The sequence below is a fragment of the Limulus polyphemus genome, unplaced genomic scaffold (assembly GCF_000517525.1).
Source record: "Limulus polyphemus unplaced genomic scaffold, Limulus_polyphemus-2.1.2 Scaffold1433, whole genome shotgun sequence".
NCBI lineage: Eukaryota > Metazoa > Arthropoda > Merostomata > Xiphosura > Limulidae > Limulus > Limulus polyphemus.
In genome coordinates this window covers 76,716-97,151 of record NW_013667043.1, presented here as the reverse complement: position 1 = coordinate 97,151, position 20,436 = coordinate 76,716, and the positions used below count along the sequence as shown (strand labels likewise).

The window sequence follows — 20,436 nt, the reverse complement described above, 5'->3', positions numbered from 1 at the left end:
CACTCAACCACCAACATCCTCTCCTCCCTTCACGGGTCGCCACGCACGGCAAACATGTGGGTGTATGTTTATATCCCATAAGAAGTAATTGAAAATACAAAACCTTCCCTAGGAGGTCCCCTCACCACGTACAGGAATACACGTCGAGGGGTTTTTCTTTGGAATAATCATAATAATGTATGTACATTCAAATGTATTCCATGGATGATGCATTAATAATTATTACATCAACAGCTTTATAGGATTTCTGGGTATTGCATCAGCTGCTTTTTGGCTATAAATAGAAGTTTTACTGAGAATCAGTTTAGAAGCCCATCTGCTACAAACATGCATGTGATGCTACCCTGGCCAAGAGTTGCAAGTAACTCCAAGGACAAAAGCAGTCATTGTTTCTTTGAGCAGAGAGGGGTAGTTGGAAAGGCAGATTGCTAGAAGTATTAAATTTAACCAGTCTACTATGAGCAGAGATATAGAGGAACTGGCTGTGTGGAGCAGTGGAAGGGAAGGGGTAGGAAGAAAGTTTCCACAGCAGCTGACAATAGCGTTCTGAAACACATGAGCCTGCAGAATTTGTCATCCACAGATCTAAAAAAAGCAAGGCAGGAAACTTAAGAGGTCACTGCCATCACAAACACCAGCTGGTCTTACCTGTTCAGCTGGTTTTCCAGCAAGGTGGCCAAGAAAGAAAAACCTTCTTCACCAAAAAGATGAGACTCAACTGTGCCAAAGAGCATGCTCACTGGACTGAAGCTATGTGGAGTAAAGTGATCTTCTCATCTTCTCAGACGAACCAAAGTTCAACCAGCAAGGGTTTGACAAGAAGCACTTTGTATGACAATGATGTGGAGAAAAGTTTCATCCAGTGTATCCCACAGGACTAAAAAGACTGGTAATATTCATACACTCTATGCAGTAAACATGAAATAAAAGATTCACTCCATGTGTATTGAAAAACATCATAGGTTTTATTTCATTGCTTCGGGTGAAGCCACACAACAGCCCAGATCTCAACCCTACTGAAAGCTGCTGGAAAGTAATGAGTAACAAAGTACAAGAGAAGAAACTGAGAAACATGTTTGAAAGGCTTTGTAAACTATTTATTCACAGCCCTAACTTGTCTTCCGATAAAAGTTAAATATAATCTAAATAAATAAATAAAATCACAACTGATTTCACAAATAGATCCAATTACATTCATAGTTTGTTTCACTGAATTTTGTGCAAAGCTATTTGAAGGTTATCTGCACTTGATGTCACAAATTTTAAAATGATAGACAAAGGAAGATAGCTTGGGCTACTTTTTTACCAACAACAAATAGTGAGATTGACCATCATATTATAATGCCTCCCGATGGGTGAAAGGGCAAACATGTTCAGTGACAGGTTTTGATCAGCAGATTGCTAATTGTGCACCTTAACCATTTGTAGCTAATACAAAAAAGTCATAACAAATCTAGATCACACTGCGTTGTGAACTACAAAACACCCACACAGCACCCAATGCAAAAGTACCAGGGATGACTTAAAAAATGGTCTGTGCTATCATCATTAGAAATAATTACCCCAAATCATCATTCTATAGTGAAAACCACTATAATAAATAAACACAACATTTGCTCATGGACAAAATTCTAGCAAAATCATACACACTTTACCCTGATATACTTAGAATATGTCAATTTTTCATGCTGCGTTAGGGCACAGGTACCATATTACACTTTAGCAAGACTGTTGCAGACCATCAGGAGTATTCTCACATAATGTCACAGAAAGGAGAACACTTGCCACAGAATATAACCTCAGTGCTTGAATTGCAAAGTCTCCCTTTTAAGTTTAACAATATTTCAGAAATTCCAGTTATCATTAACAGTCCAGACCAATAGATTTCTTAAGAACCTATCTGAGAACTTCACTGGTTCTAACTATGCATCTAGTGTATACCACGTAGCCTGCATCAAAGAAATGCCACTACAACTCACAAGGTAGATAGGCAAATTATTGCAAGACCATCTCACTACCAAAGCTCAGAAAGTAAGGGTCACAACATCCTTTCAGCTGTTAATTGATTAACCCTAAGGTCAAAGTGGGAATATTATAACTTTTTTTTTAAAGTTACATTCAATATTTAATTAACCTACTTTATTATCAATATATATCTATAAGCTTGGCAGTAAAAACAAAGTTTATAATTCAAATTTGTATATTATACAAGTTTTGATTTTCAAGTAAATTCTAATCTCCACCTCTCAAAGTCACACAACTTGGCGGCGCAATTATTTCTCGTATATAGATTTTGTTTTTGTTTTTTCCTTATAAGGGCTTTAGATTGAATAACAAACAAATGCTTTGGTAAGCCAGAATATAAATTTTCAACCTGTTAGCGTTTTTGCTTCACTAAGGTATCACTATTTGTTCAAACAACATTGACATGTCCCTCCCATACCCTTTGTCTTTTAAGAAATGTCTGTAATTCTCACTGACATTACTATTAAAAATGTTTACAACAAATATAAAGAGCAAGTTCTACACTAGATAGATCAGGCAGTTGTCTGTTTCATTTGTATACCAACCCTGATAAATATGGTAGATTGCTCATTGCAGCAACAAAGGAGATACCCTTTAACATTATCACTATCACAGTGAACCTCAGACATAATCATTAGTAGCCCTTATTTCCTACAAAAATCTGGAGACAGTCATTCTGGTAAATTTGGTGTTCTCGGGTCAAGTCTGGAACACAACAAGAAAGTGTGTTAAGCAATGAATGTAATAATCTTAGATACCAGATACAACTCTGAAGTATTATCAATATCCCTTGCTTACTGAAACATTTCCTTTTTATTTCACAAACCCATAGTTTCGTGGCAAGGTGCCTGGCAGTGTCGTGGCACTACTTGGTGAACTTCATTCTACTATATACACTTTACTACTTTTCTTGGACTTTAGTGACTTAAACAAGTTCCTGGTAATGCTTAAGATAGTCAGTATGTGCTTAGTAATCCCAAAGAAACCACTCTAGTGAGTCTTGGATGTCCAGACTGATCAATGCTATCTAACCACCTCTATGAGAGACATATAAAGTAAAGGTTGAACTTCAATAGCCAGTGTATTCTCTAGTTGCCCTTTTGTACTGAGGACAAGTGAAGAATGTAAACATACTTCTCACCATAGTTGGTTAAAGCTCTTGGTCCAGAAGAAGACCTCAACTAGTCTTCAATCTGCATTCAGATTATGGCTCACCTCCTTTCTTCACCACACATTGTGTGGCCTTAGGTTCTTCATAGAACCGAAGTCAAATGGAAAGATCACATTCAAAATAAACTTCGCAATATGAAATTCTATGTATTCAGGTACCTAGTGTCCAAACAAAATTTACAATTATCCACAATACATACTGCATTTATGAAATGTTAAGCATGGAATAATTTCAGCCATGAATAGTAAAGGAAAAGAAGCAAACATAAATGAATGAACAAAACTTGTTCACAAAAATCACATTGCATATCACTAGTATCCTAGAGAAAACTAATTAGATTCATTTTTCTGTATTTGTAGACTGACTGTTGGAGCTAGAGAAGGCAAGAGACAAAGGTAGGAATAACAGTCATGATGCACAATTTCAAGTAAGATGATTTACACTCCAATTGAGTAGAGGAACATCTGTGAAAAGGTAAAAGTCTGGGGGGAGTGGAGTATATTCCACTGATCTGCCTCTCAAATGAATCAGATACAGAATGGGAGTGAATACTGACATAGGAACCTGACTAGCCAATACAGATGAGCAGACTTCCAAAGGAGAAGGAAGGTCACATAAGATGTTGCCTTCCAGGAAAGAGCTACATGATGGCAAATGTCCATATACTAGTAGAAATACATATCCAACAAGTGCATTATTCATGTGAAAGCCCTCAGTTATGAGCCAGGAAACACAGGAAAGCTCCCAAGAAAAAATATACATGACCAATAGGTTTCCTCAAAGTAAATCCACCAGTTGAAAAAACTGCAAGAACCAAGCTACCATAGAACCAGAGCTGCAGGGTGGTTCCAGAAACAACTGATCACAGAGCCCCATGACAGCTGGTATTGTAGTCCTCTTAGGAGAGGAAACACCATGAAGGGATCACAGGACTAGATCTCTGAAAAACTTCTGCAGGAATGAAGTATGCCATACAGGGTTCCTTGAGATGAAAATAAGGGAGTTTACCTCCAGAAAACAAGGCATTCCAAAAAAAACTTGGTGCACAGACAGTACCAAAGTGAACATGTCATGACCTTTTAATTACATTCAAAATTTAACTAAACTTTATTTTAATGTGTGTCTATAAACTTGGCATCAAAATGTAACTTATAATTCAAATTTTAATACAAGTTTTAATTTCAAAAGGAAATACTTTAATAAATTCTATCTTCACTTTTATGTATCATGTGACATATCTCTGTGGGATTTTCTTTTTTACCCAATAAGATTTTCTAAGTTCCCATGAATTACACATTTATACTATAGATATTCCCAGGCTAACTGCAATGTAATTTTCTAGCCTTTAAGCATCTTGCTTTACTGAGATATACAAAGTGAAACTCACATGCTACACCCCCTCCTATCACATCCTGTCATAAAAAAAAAAATGTCAGTATTTCTCTCTGACATTTGCTATTGAAATATTTATGACCAATAGAAAGAGAAGATTTTATTTATTTGATTTCTGAGTCTACATTATTCAGGTTTTGAAAAATTTCACCTCAATTTCATTGTCTGCCATCATTGAAGCTCAACTTAACCAAGTATCAGAACTATTTTAACCCATTTATAGCTTATTTAGAATGCCAACTATACTATAGTAGTTTTAGGACATTCTACTGTTTGTGCATAACAATACTTTGTATTATAAGTTGTATATATGAACTTTAAAAAATCATTTGTGAAACAAAAAGTAGGTTTAGTGTGCTTCCAGGACTTCATTCTTGTAAGTACAAAAACTTTAAAAAAAAACAAGATTCCAGACACAAGTATTAAATTTCATATTTTTGAAGTGTATTTTTTATTTTTTATACAAGAAACTAAAATGCAAAAATTACAAATTTATTAGGTTATATTAGAAAAATTATATGAGAAAAAAAAGATTTTTCATGAGAGCACAAGTACATCAGAAAGAATGCTTGTATAAATTGATGTGCATGCTGGTAACTCATTTCTGCTGTAATGAATAGCTTTTGCTATACACTGAGAGTGTCTTAAGTACAACTATAAAGCAATAAAACTAAGTGAGCCCAATTCTGAAGAGTATTTTATCTATTGGCTATTATAATGTGCAGTCATTCTAGAAAGGAAAAAGTGTAATTTAGATTAATTCCCTATTTTTCAACTTTTACCCTACACTGCTGATTTCACTACCGTTATTGTGAGGCTGGAGAAAATAACAAATGTGATATAAAGTTATACTAAAAAACTTTGATATTCATTTAGGACATTTTACAGGTTATGCAAATGAAATCTGAAACTGTAAGATGAAAAAAGCATTTCTATTCTTAACATGAAAATGACATTGTATCCAAACTGACTCAGTAAAGGCTTCATAAACTCAAAGATAAATTTGAATTTTTGTGAACAACATACTGTTGTGATTACTAAAAACTTGCTAAATTTCATGAATATACACTTAGTATATTCATAGCTATACTTTCATGGTGCTATGGCAGTTACAGTGTCAGTCAACTTAACTGAGCCCATCAGAGAGATAAAACAAAAACAAAGAAACAGTACAGCCAAGAAAATAGGTTAGTACAGTCCTCCCCAGTAAACCTGCTGGGGTTGTGATGCAGAACTTCAGAAGGAAAGGATAGAGAGAACAGCAAGCTAAGATGGTGAGTAAGTAATAAAAAAAAGGCAAGTATAGTGAGGGGGAAAGAGAGGCAAAGTACCAGAAGAGGAAAACCACAAAGTTGGGAGAAGATATTCAAGTGATAGGAGCACTAGATTAGAGGAAGATTTCCAATTACAAGCCACAGAAAAGTAGTTTCGAGTTTGGGGCAGATATGGGAACTGCAAGTCAACACAAAGAAGAGACAAAAAACCTGAAATAATGCAACAATAAGGTGAAGGGAAAAAAAGGGGAGGGGAATGTTACAAGTTGAGATGTATGCAAGAAGCTTCTTCAGGAATTGGCAAAAACAACTACAGCAGTTGAGAACTCTGTATAAATGTCAGAAGTGTCAATTTCAAAGCTGACCTGCAAGTGCAAGGTCACAAATTGCTTTTAATGTTATCAGAGCAGCAGTTAAGGATGTGATCATAAAGGGATACCTGTGACTGAGAAAGTAACCCATAAAAGAGGTTAAACAACATTTATCTCTGACAAATGTAACAATGTAAATAAACAGCTGAAGTGACTGGGTATTTTCAGGAAGACTCTAGAAGAGCTCCGAAATCACACAAAGAGGAGTGTGAGGAAGGACAATGGCAGAGGAGAAATAAATAGTGTTGTCCAGCTGCTAACCATGTTTGGCTTGACTACATTGATGACCATCATTCAAAATTGCAACTCTTAACCCATACATTATTAAACTTCTCAAACTGGAACAAAATACTTATCACATTGCACCCTACACATTCCTGTAACTTATTTATGTTTTCTTAAATTTATGGATTCAGGAGGAATTATTCCCACTTAGCAGACTACAGTAATTTTATTTGTTTAAGTCAGAGATTGCTTGTTAAAAAATGTTGTTATGATTGAAAACAATATATGCACATGTATTTATACACCTTGTACACAGAATAATGTTAGGTTCTAGGCACAATAACTGACCAGATATCTTAACAAAGAAACTGCATAGTTTAATGAAATTTAATATACAAAATACTTATATCTGATTAAAATCCAATAAATAGATATAAAAAGAGCTGACCATTGAGAAATGTTTGGACTCAAGTTCAGAGGAGGTGATTGGGGCTGATAATTTAATAAAACGTACCTGAAGCAGATGGCTCCTAAGTCTTTCCACCTCACTGTACATGCGGATTTCATTTTCTTCAAGAAGACGTACCTAACACACATAAAACATGCATGTTAGACAACAAGTTACATGGATGACAAAAGCCTTACTAATGCAACAAATACACAAAGATTAATCTGATACAAACAATATTATTTACATATTGTTCACTTTTAGTATACTTCAACACAAGTTTATAAACAAATTTTTCTTCAGGTTCAGTTTTTCGTAGACACAGAGGAAATTGGGATGACTCAGAACTTTGCATTTAGAAAATTCAAAGTAGATACTATTATGGCTTACCCAATGCAGTTTTTTACCAAATCACAGAAATACAGATTAACACGATAAATTACAAAATTAGAACCCTGGAGCACAAAAATAACATGGAAGAACAATTATTCTATGCCATTTATCACCACAACAGACAAACAAAAATTATTACAGTGCAAATGTAGAGATTTTATAGGGGTCATAATGAATTTCAATTCTGCATGATCTAAGTAAACTTTTCACTTCTGCAAAAGATGCTGGGAGTTGTATATACATATGCTAATCCATTAATTTATGACACTTATGTTGGTAAACCGCCATGGAGAAAACATAAACAGGATGGGAAATGAAGGAAGCAACATGTTGCATAAATCTGATGCTTCTGGCAAGGGACCAGACAAAAGCCACTCATGAAGATGGAGTGTGGGAATGGAGGGATGATGCACGGTAGAGTGGTGCTGACGTAGGAGTGTCAGATATAACGGACAGGAAAGGGGCAACACCAAAAGCTGGCACAGCAGTGGAAACCATGTTTGAGCTGGCCAATACGGAGCCACTAACAGAACAGAAAATGGAGTGGTCTGAATTATGGCAAGGACACATGGGAGGAGGTACCAACTTGTCCAATCCTATCTGATAGCATTGGCTGCTCACACCAAAGGATGAGGAAACAGGTGACCAAAATTAAGATGAGTAGCAAAAGCATCCAAATCTGGGACACCCAAACTGAGCACACAACCCGAGAAAAACATGCAGATCCAAAGACCACTCTGTCGGTAGAATCTTGTCGGGATTGGATAACTGATCCTCAACCAGATTCAAGGCACTTGGAATATGACATGCCAACAAAGTGAGTAATGAATGTGGGTCCATACATAGAATATCCAATGTTTGAAAACAGAGGTCTCTCGACTGAGTGCCCCCTTGCCTGGTGATGGTATGAGACTACTGCAGAATTGTCAGAGTAGACCATCACCAACTGGCCCCAAATAGCCTGTAGGAAATGAAGTAAAGCTTAAAAATGAACAGCAAGAAGCTCCAAGAGATGGATATGGAGAGAGGACTTGGAAAGAGTCCATCTCCCAGAAACTACCCGAGTGTTGAGATATGCCCCCCAACTGGAAAGAGAAGCATTTGTAAAAAAGGTGACATTCTGGACAAAGAGGGAAGAGGTACACTCACAGTAGTATTGTTCTGATTCAACCACTAGGCAGTCTGTAAGGTAGGGGGAAGGGTAAGAGGGGCATCTAAGGGATCCTGAACAAGGCTCCATTGGTTTATCAAAACAGACTGAAGATGATGCATGTGGGTGCAACCAAATGGTATGAGTGCTTTGAGAGAAGCTCACATCCTCAAACGAGAAATAACTTCTCATGCAGTAAGAGAAGGAGAGGAAGAGATGCTGCATATGAGACATTCCATAGCTCTCAACTGAAGTGGAAAAGGTTGGGTCCGACTGAGGTGGAGTTAAAAACACCCCGATATGAACCAAATAGTGTGTGGGTGTGAGGAAAGGCTTCTCCACTTTGCAAGCCAACACACCCTGGATGTTGTCTGGAGAAGAAACTTCATCCATATAATGGTGGAAAGAAGGCCTTTGGAATGAAGCAGGTGGGCAAAAGCCTGGACCACTTGACAGAACACATAGGGAGCCGAAGCAACTCTCAATGGAAGTGCCTAAAACTGAAACACACACGTGATGAACAAAGTGAAGATACTGTCTGGATGAAGGGGAGATGGGGATATGGAAATATGCATCCAACACACTGACCTTCATTATCCACAAGCCTGGTGAGAAAAACCAACAAAGAGCTAAGTATGACTCCATGGTGAACTTGGGAATGACTAGGAAGTGGTTCAGAGATGATAAATCAATGATTGGGTGCCAATTCCCTATCTTTGTGAGAACAATGAACAGACAAGAAGGATCTTCTTGTTCGATAGCACCCTTGTGAAGTAAGTCCCAAACCAACGCTGAAAGATGCTGGCAAGAGACATAATCCCAAGGAGGGAAGGAAACTGGAATTGTGAGACAACAGGAGAGATGAATGGAAGTGGAGGACCAGACTTTCAAAATCCATGGATCAACTGCAAAGGACCTGTGGGCAAATTGAAGGAGTCTTTTGGTTAAAAAGGTAATCAAAGTATTGGGGTCAATCCCCTAAAAAGGGATAAACGACTCCAAATGCTGTGAGTCCAAGTAAAGGAAGTTAAAGTGAAGATAAGTAAAAGCATGATCATACATAGTGCATGGGGGTCAAAGCATACTGACCTCCGAATGCAGTTGCTTTCCAAAACCACTCGTATGAACCCCAAAGGCTCGTCCCCAAAAAAGGGTAGGAGTGGAACCATAGGAAACAGGAAATAAGGACAGAACATAACATGTCAGGTTAATCAATTCCACAAATGGGGAAGGGGGTCTGGGCAATTCCCCAGAAATGACACACGACTGAGAGGCACATTCAGGAGGGGTAAAAAGGCTGTTCAAATCCTCTTCTTCCCAATCATTCAAACCCTGAGTAGGTATGATAGAACAATCATCAGTTTGTTCTGAAAATTTCATGAAACTGGTCAACTCCCGACTAACCAGAGCCATCACTTCATGGGCCAATAATTGTGGTTCTGGCCCAGCAGACATGATCAGTAAATTTGCTACAGTAGTAACAGCAGTTGTAGTTATGACCACCTGAAACTGCGAGTGCATAACTCTCGATACTGAAAGGGCAGAGAAGAGAAAAAACAGTAATTCTTAACTTTCTATGAAACAGTAACAAAAACATTAAAAAATAATGTAACTGATGTAGAAAAATTTAAGAAAGTAAAAACTTTTGGATATGTTAACCAAACCATGATCGAAAACACATCTACACAATAAGACTGTCAATCGAGAAGTGGTTAACAACTGCAAGATTAGAGAGGCCCCTGCTTACAATAAGGGTAGTGTCCCACTCCTATTGATGGAGGATTTCTGCATAATCATTTACATGTTAGTATGTTAACATATGTCAGGGTAAGTGGGAGTATCAAGGCTAGTGGCGAGTGAAAAGTTGTACCAACAGAGGGCAGTATAAGTCAAGAAAACTTTTTGTGAAAGGAGGTAAGATATCGTAAATCAAATGTCTTATTCACGCTAAATTTTGAAGAATGAAAGAAAGAGTTTGCTTTACAAAACGTTTTCATTTTTACATTAGAATGTTAAGGAAACCAAAAATGAAGGGCTCTTGATCATATAGTGTGTGAAGCAAGCCAATATACTTCTTGTAATAAATTAAATGTACTAAATCATATATAAAAACATACACATTCAAGACATCAAAAACCACATTTCAAGGTGTTTTTTCAGCAATCTAGTTTTTCTGTAGGTATTACAGTAAAAAAAAAGAAGCTGTCATACATTATTTTTATCATATCTTGATTTATACTCACTAGTAGCTTACCCAAAGTAATGAAATTAAAAAAAAACAAGGTAGTACAGAGGAGGAAGTATTACAATTACTTTTTCTATCATCAGATGTGATAAACAAAGAGACAAAAACAATTATTTCTTTAATTATTTATTTATCAACTAATTAAGGTTTGAAGAGAGATGAACAACAAAATTATTTATAATAATGATTAACAATATTCAAAAATCTAACACATAATAGCTGTTTGCATCTCAGCCTCAGACGGTTAAGCAAAAAGATAAAAAATTCAAAAATAGTAAATTCACAAATAAAGTTGTTGTTTTTTAGGTGGTGTATAATTGCCTGACAAAAGGCAGTATTTATACATCAGAAATGGAATAAAATTTAAAGGTTCTTACTTTGTTTTGCAGGTCCACATTCTCTGCCTGCTGCTGGGAAAGGCTCAGCAAAGCTTCATCTTTTTCTCGTTGAAATTTCTGTGCTTTCTGTAGCATGTCACTACTTTCCATTAACAACCTTTCTATTTGACTTCCTTTATTGTCACCACTTTGGCTTTGTTGCTGAACCAGCTCTGAAAGTGTAACAACCTTGTCTTGTAGAGCTTTAAGTTCAAATTCTTGCTCTTGAACTGTCGTGGTCAACTTTTTATTAGATTCTTCTAGCTTCAGCATTTCTGCACGTGTGCTTTCAAGTTGTAACTCCATGTCTTTTTTGGTAATACCTTCACATGAGTTCCATTCTTTTTCTGAAACTCCTTTATTGGAGTCAAAGTTTTTGATTATTTTTTTCAGGTTAACGATTTCAGATTCTTTTTCACTTATTGCTTCTTTTTGTTTTTGTATAGATGAAGAAAGTTCTAAGATGACATGATCTTTATCATGGTTCCACAAGACTTTTCCTGTAGTAACTTCCGAAAGTCTTCTGAATTCATCATTAGTGAGATCACATTGAATTTGTGCTGACTTTGTTGACTGCTTTCTGTCATATGCCTGGTGATATATTTGTTTTAAATCTGCAAACTGTAATTCTAAACTCGAAAGCTTCTGTCTAACTACTATTAGTTCATTTTGAGTGTTAATGAGAGATTTCTTCTTGTCTTCAAACTGCTTACAGATTGTGTGATGCTGATGCTCTAATTTTTCATATTTTTCACATTGTGTTTGTACAAGTTCATTTAATCTTTGAATTTCATCATGGTATTTTACATTTTCTTGATGTTTTTGATCAAGTGTTTTGACTATTTCCTCTCTATCTGATTGATATAAATGTAACTGCTTTGATAACTGATTTTTTTCTTCTAAAAGAGAATTTATTTGTACATTTTCCAAAGAGGGATCCTGAACTAAAGCTAACAGTGTATCTGATTTTTGTCTTAGGCTCTCAATTTCTAAGTCTTTATCACAAATAATTCTGGAGAGATTTTGAATAGTTTCTCTAGTCAGTTCTTTATCAGGAATTTCTTGTTGTCTAACTATATCTTGATTATCTTTCTGAAGCTTATTCAGTGCTTGTTTTTCAGCTGAAACAATATTCACCAAACGGTACACCTCTGATTTGTAGTTGCTACATTCACGTGACTTTTCATTGATGACAGTTAATAGCTGTTCCTTTTCTGTCTGTAAACAGTGTATCCGATCTTCTAAACAACTGACCTTATCTACTTGATTTTTCAATGAACATTTACTAGAATCACTCTGATCAAGTAATTTCATTAGTACTTCAATTTTTTTGTTCAGCATAGAAATTTCAGCATTCTTCTGTTTTATATTTCCATGTTCAAAATCATTTTCTCTTTCAATACTATCCTTATTTGGTTTACTAGCACTGACAGATGTACTTCTTCCATATTCATTTTTGTCTTTTAGATTAAGGTTATTACTGTCATCAGAAAGAGTGTTATAAGATTCTGATGACTTCTCACTAGAAAATTTAAATTTTTTAATATCTGATTCCATTTCTTTTTCCTCTATTAACTTTGAACTTAAATTCACTTGTTCAGTATCAAGTTCTTCAACAGTATTTCCATGATTTACAAGTTCATTTTGACAATTCCTTACACTAGTCTGTTTTTCTGAACACCCCAAGTACACTGAATTATCATGAAAAGCTGAGTTTTTCTTTGAGAACTCACTCTTATCTGATATACAGTCTGTTTCACTACCCATTTTATTACTCTGTGTAGTTTTTGAACATAATTTGTCAAAATTGTCTGTTTCAGTTTTATCATATTCACATTTGACAACATTTTCTTCAGATACAAGATTTTCTCCAGTTTTTTTAAGTCTGTTTAGAGCTAAATCATTCATGTTCTGATGAAGTATTACAACACTTGTATCATTTTCATAATACTCTGTTTCTGTCTGTGATGCTTTTTGAACTTGCAAAGGATTTTTTTCATTTTTTACTAATATTCTAAGCTGGGATAGTTCTTCTGTAGTAGCAGCAAGAGAATCAGCTAATTCTTTATTTTTCATTTCATAAAAATACAATTTCTTTAAAAGTGATTTTACATCAGTATCTTTCTCAGTCTCATCAAGAGACTGAAACTGAAAATTCAATTGGGACAGTTGCAGTTGTTCACTTAAACATGCAATTCTGGTTTTCATTTCTTCTAAATCTTTAACAGATTTCTCATCACTACTTGTTTCATTATCTTGAAGCAATGTTTTGAGGTTCTCAATATGATTTTGAAAATACTCTACTTCCTGTCCATTTAAGAAACTCTTTAAACTACTCTCCTCTTCCTTTTTGACTGAATGAAATCTATTTACATTTTCTAGTTCATTTTTTAGCTTGCTTTCCAAGATGGTTTCTTGATCATGAATGTTATTCAACTCCATATTTTCACTAGTAAAACTCTCATCTATATTATTTTTATTTGCTTCCATTTGTTTTACATCACTTTTCTTAATCATTTCAATACTTGTAACAATTTTTTTTTTAAATTGATCGTTATTTTGTTTCTCAGCACATTGTCTTAATTTACAATAGTCATTTTGTAACTCTCTATACTGTAAGCTCAAACTTTCAATCTTTCTGGTCTGAGACAAGATTACATCATTCAACTTTTTTATTTCTTTTTCTGAACAAGAAAGCTTTTCTTCAAGGTTACAGTTGTCAGTAGTAATGGCATGAAGGGAAGAAATTATTGAATTAAAAGAAGCTTTAGCTTCTTCTTCATTTGTAGTGTCTTTTTCATACAGTCCTATCGCAAGTTGTGGCCTTCCATGTAGTATTTCACTGTCAGAATTTTCACTAGATTTGTCGTTAACATTATCATACTGTGTTGGGCGGTATATCTGTGTTATCTGCTCCCTGAGGGTTTCAACTTCAGTTTCAAGAAGTGTCTTTGCTTGTTCCTCTGTCTGAAGTTTCAATTTCAATGTTGCCACTTCTTTTTTTAGCTGTGTGTTGGCATCAGATAACTCTTGTTTCAAAGATAAAATTTTTGTAATGGCTTCCTGCAATTGCAAATACTTTTTCATTATAATAAGTTCAAAACAGAAAAAAAATAAAATAAAAGGGAAGAGCATTAATATAACAGAAGGGTCTTTACTGTCCTTTATAAACATATAAATGTAAATGTTAAAAAAAAAAAGAAGAGAGAGAGAAAAGTTTGTAATCACAGATCCATGGTTTAGTTTTTATTTTTGATATATTAATAAGATTAACATGAATGCAACTTATAATAGAATAATAGAATGAAAAATTTGATACTGGATGATAAGCATATTAATTAGATTTATATTCTTTCATGAAAACCTTATAAAAAATCTGTATAATGAATTTTAGAACTATTACTTATAAAACTTCATGGAGTGTGATGTTACATTACAACAAGACTGATAACTATTAGCAAGTCTTTCTTTACTAGCTGTACAGGCTTCCAATAAGAAAAATATAAAAGCATCTTGACCACATCCCCTGTATGTGTGGTGCACACCACTACTGATGACACTAGAGCTCAGTCGTTTGTGATTTTAGTTGATAACAGCTATTGATTTATAAATCATACTTTATATGGCATTAGGTACAATAATAATTAATTCTGTATAAAGTATAATGAATAAAACTGCATTTATTTTAATTACCTGACATTGTAAACTAAAGACATTTCTATGTTTCTAGAGTAACTGGAAGTGCAAGAATAACAGAAACAAAACAGATATATGTATGTATGTATGTTTAATAAAAGAAACATGAGTTTAGAATTAAGAAAAAATTTGACACATCATGAATGAGCCAATAAAATATCGTCCTCAACTTAAAAACTACTTCTTTAACTTAGTTTCTCTCAATAAGTGGATATAACTGGTAACAGTTTATCAATAAATTTTCATCACAGCAAGTTACCTATATAGATCAAAACTAACTTTTAACTCAGGAAATAACATGCATAATTTAACATATTAGTCTATTTATAAGTACACAATGTTATTAAACAAAAATTAAAATGCACTGATTAATAAGTTGAATAACCTCCTTGTTATCAATATTTTCAGCCACATTCCCTATAATGTCTCATGGGATTTGGCCACCTAGGGAGATTTAGGTAAGTCCTAAATCCATATACTAAGCTAACATTGCAATATAACCTGTATTAGTGTAAAAATATTCTATATATATATATATATATTTGCTTGTATAACTATAACAGCATTTTAACAAATACTGTTAATCGTAAAAACTAGTACTGATGGATAGAGCTGTATAATTAGTGGAATTTTATAATTGATTAATCATTGGGTTCACTAATTATGTTCAACCAATCGAGTATTTTCACGAGACTTGGATAATTGAATAATCAAAAATAGTAATAATCAGATACACTAATAAATTAAGCTGAACAACCATGAATTAATAAAAAATAATAATGAGGAATGATAATGGCAATATTTCATTTACTTGAATAGTTGGAATAATCAAAAACAGTAATAATCAGAAACATTAACTTCAATTAGTTGATTATTTTCATGACAAAGATAGAGTTAATCATAATTTTGATTAATCAGTTATTTTATCAGACACTATTTGATGCTCATAGGTAATCAATTATCAATTAATATAGTTAATTGTACATCTCTACAGGTGAACTGGCACTTATACTTTATCCTTAGAAAAGCATGACAACAATGTATAAACAACTTTAAGTAATCCTATCTAACAATGGACAGTGATCATTGAAAACCCATTAAACTTCAACAAAATGACATTAAATTAGCTTAACATATGCAATAAATGGCAATATGTTACTGTTTTAGCTGTAGAGTCAATAGCAAAATGGTTCAAATTGTACAACACAAGCGTGTTTATGCATAATAAAATAAAATGAATAACAAGTCAATCAGTAAATAGCAAAAGTAGTATCAATATATTTAAGATTAATCGAAGTAAATGGTACCAAACAAATGATAACTGCATCTACAAACAACTAATCCAACAACAAAGCCTCATATAGTGATGAGTTTAGTTTGAATGAATATACACCTGTAAAGTCAGAACTCATTATCTAAACAAATTACAACATATAATGTGATATCCTGTACAGTAGTTAGGAATGCTTTATTAACTAATAATCACACCATATACATACAGCTGACCTCAGTATAGACATTGTGTTGTCCACATAAACTCAAACCTACCTAATACCATGCATGGAAAAACAATACCTACATGATATCAATATGAAAACGCAACAGTTTGTACAAAAGTACATACAGTAAAGAAACATCAGACAGGGGGAAAGAGAAATAAATAATGGAATTTGGATGCAAGGTGAGAAGCAAAAACATCCACAGAAAGAACTGCACACTAAACTGATAGATAACTGGGACCTAAATCAACAAACGTATTGAGATAGGGACATAAGATGTAAAGTAACAGTCAGGAAACAACCAAAAGCCATTGACAGAAAAACAGGCAAAAGTTGCCAAGAAAGCAACAGATTATTCAGAGAGGAAAGGAGAAAGTACAGGGAAGAGAACCATCTTATGACTAGCTTGCATGAAGTTACATCTCATTTAAAGTCATAATCAGTGAAAATGATATTGAGTGATAAGCAAAGGTTCCTAATACTGGTCAGCCTACAGCTGCAGACTCAAGGTTATCAGTCAATATTTGGTGAGCCCAGACCATTAGGTCAAACCTTATCCCTGAAAGTAGGTCTTAGCTCAAGGGAAGTGAGGGTGACTGACTGGCATCAAGTTGGAATGGCACCTGAGACCACTTGTGGAGGTTGCCAGCCAGCGTACCTCAGCCAAAGAGGAATGGAAGTGCCATTGGTATATGAACTCACCATTCAGAATTGTTTTACTGGATGGTGAGACTATGAGCACCCCCAAACCAGGGAGTATCCTGCAATAGCAATTATGGGTCACAAAAAACTTTGGGTGTCATTTTGTATGCAGAGTTGCTGCAAGCAACTAATCTGCCCTGGACCAGGGACCAATTAACTACTTGAATGTTGAAGTCTATGGGAATGTCTATTTGCCCATCACTTGCAATATCAGTGGCATCTTAATTAACCACTGGCCAAGAACCTGCAAGGGAGAGGCTTTGGTTTGTACCACAGGTTCCTGTGAGTAAGACAAAGCAGATTTCAACCTTAATGTTCAAAAGAGTATTAAAAAAAGACCTGGACAAGTTCTTAAAGCATTTCAGGCAGGTAACAGGGAGTCAATTTTCTGAGCTGTGTAGTGTTAAGTATGATGAAGACATGCACTTCACCTCATCAACCCTAACCTAATGATTTGGCAGAACATTTAATCCAGATTACTAAGGTGATGCTTGTCCACATAATGATGAAACCACAAACTCTGGTTGTGGATATGGCAAGCAAAGGCTCCAACCACACGGCAGAAGATGTATGTTGCCAATGCTACACCAAATGGTAGAGCGCAGAGCTGAAACAACTGACCCTCATGAACAAACTGAAGGCAGTGTATGGATGCTGGAGAAATCAGGATATGAAGGTAACCATCTGAAATGTCAACCTCAGTCATCCATAGTTCTGTAGTGAATGACCACTTGAGGGCGAGGAAAGACTCCATGGTGAATTGTGGGAGTTTGATGAAATAGTTGAGGTTGGATAGATCAAAAACAGGATGCCAATCACCAGTCTTCTTGAGAACAACAAACAGCTGAGAATAAACACCCAGAGAAGAGTGAAACACTTTTTCTACAGCATCCTTGAACCACCTCAGAGAGATGCCAGCAAGAAAGTGAATCCTGAGGAGGGGGAAAGAAATAGGACATGAGGATAAAGGAGAAGAAGCAGAAAATGGAGAAACAGTCCTTCTGTTGTAACCTGAAGAATCCATATGTCTGTGGCAAAAGGGTTCCACAGATGAGCAAACCTGGCCAACAATTCTCCCACAGTGCTAGAACCCACAGGATAGTCACTGACAAAACTGGTGTCAGGAAATGCAATGATGGCCGATTTGGTGACTTGCTAAAAACCCAGGAATGTGGCACTGGTAGGGGGGAGGATGCAAGGGGGCAAAACATGGGAACAAAAGAAGGGTAGAAGTAGGAAAGACAAAATACAAGGGAGGAGAGGGAGGAATGTTGATGCACAGCTTCAATCCTACACTCTAAAGTATCCCCCAAAACAGATTAGAGCAATAAAGGAGCCTGGCAGAGATCATGTAAATTGGAAGCAGGCAGACAAACATGTGACAAGAGGGCATCCTTACCAAGGAGATCCAAACAATAAACGAACAATGTGTGAAGGGATAAGGCCAAGGAAGATAAGCATGCTAACCTATAAAAAGGATACATGTATCTGCCAACAACCCCTCAAAGGAATGGTAAATAACCTCAATAAGGAGGTGAATAGGTGAGAACTAATAAAGGATGGTAGTGAGGGTGAGATGGAGACAAGAGAATTAGGCCAGGGAAAATCATATTGTAGTAGCAGGACTGAAGCGACATGCCTGAAACATAGACTCTTAAGGTCTGAGACTCCAAAAATGGCAATTCCAATATATGATATGCTAAAGCATGGGAGTCAGCCAAACATGGGGGCTGAAGCATGCTGGTACCCAAACATAATTGGGTACAAAACTGTTCAGAATGGACTTGAATATCAGGTGAGAGAGGGAAACTAAATAATCCAAAGTCAGAGCAGAATGAAGAAGTGAGGGGGAGGAATCATAAGACACATGGGGAATAGACAAGAGGTAACATGCATGAGAAATTGTGTCCAAAAATGCAGACGAAGGGTAAGATAGATCGAAAGGAGTAGAATGAAAAGGCACAGCAATAGCAGTAGGGGAGGTGGAAACAGAATCTCCACAAAAAGGAAGATCCGACTACGGTTCCAGAGGTGAAGCTGGCCAAAATTATAACTCACGATGCACCAAGACCAAGACCACCTCTGCTAAAAGTGTGGAACCAGAAGCCACATAAGTAGTAATATAAGTAGGAGCACCAAGGCTAGTGGCGAGCAAAAATTGCACACAAGTCAAGAAAAGCTATTATGTGAGAAGAGGTAAGATATTGTATTAGACATTAAACCTATCACCCCGAGTATCCTTTAATGAGGATAAAACAAGGTTTTAGTGTCTTACATTAAAAATTTTATTAAACTACTTTTTGTTTATGTTATACCAATTAGAATAGCATAAAATCTTAACTAATAATCCATATTTTAGTGTGACCAACATGACACATTTTCTCTTAGCATGTCATTATCCCTATTTTATCCACCACCCCTCGAAAAAATTATGAAATTAAACATAGATTACTCTCTATAAAATTGTTACTGCTCAGACAAACCATAGTTTTTATAGTCTTCAATTTTGTTTGGTTACAGAACTATCAAATACAAAATCAGACCCATTCTACCACACCCACCTGTCACATCCTCTCTTTCAGAAATGGTTGGAAAATTACATTAGGAAATGGTATTTATAATAACTGATTACAATATTTATATTTGTTCCAGATTTGAATGTATTACTTTTTATGTTTAAATACGTTATTTTACAATCCCTAAAAGCTTTTTATCGTCCATAAAAATTTTAATCATCATGTACTCTCCTTATGGTTTCAAGTAATAATATTTCTAAGTAAACCTGAACAACAAACAAGTATTTTTATTTTTAACTAGGATTTCACGTTTATATATGTACATAAAAACATTTAAATTTTGTTTCATAAATGTATTTTTCTTTCAAGTTTATGTTTCATTGCAGCCGTACTTTTTTTGTGATAAAATAACTGTAAGGTTTGCAGCATGAACTTTATACGTTTGCCGTAAACTCTCTCATCCCTATTGGGGTCACTCTCATTCAGCTCAGCATGGGTGCATTTTAACATTGTTGTAGATATGATAGTAAGAAAGCTTTTCAGTACTTGAATTTCATGTCTTTGAACTTTCAAACAAGTTTATTTCAACATATGTCCTTGTATGTTGTTTCACCACACAGACAAAACTAACTGCCACTACTAGTGAGTGGTAATAGCTTACAGTACAGGTGGTTTGAATAACACTGCCTGACCCTAGTTACATGATACATCCTATTACAAGAGATTACCAAACACTATAGACACCATAAATTACAAAGAAAATCACTTCATCGCATTTAAAAGATTAGTCTAGGTCACATTCCTCTCATCATAGGCAAGATTTATATTGGAATTTGAAACTTAAGCTCTTCAGTGTATTGACACCCCAACTGTGAGAATGTCATAGCTTCCCCTGAATATTCTTTTCAAACAGGTAACTAAAAATAGCAAGTACAAACAGAAGAACTTCCAT

At 35.2% G+C, this 20,436-nt stretch overlaps 1 protein-coding gene across 1 annotated transcript in view; it reads right to left on the bottom strand.

The window, feature by feature from the left end:
- LOC106463539 (thyroid receptor-interacting protein 11-like) overlaps positions 1–20,436 on the bottom strand; it is a 101,105-nt gene that overhangs the window by 65,604 nt on the left and 15,065 nt on the right. The window contains exons 3-4 of the mRNA XM_013923584.2: positions 11,072–14,134; positions 6,973–7,044 (exon numbers count right to left, since the gene is read on the bottom strand). Coding sequence (XP_013779038.1) covers positions 6,973–7,044; positions 11,072–14,134 — 3,135 coding nt within the window. The remainder of the gene's footprint in view (positions 1–6,972; positions 7,045–11,071; positions 14,135–20,436) is intronic.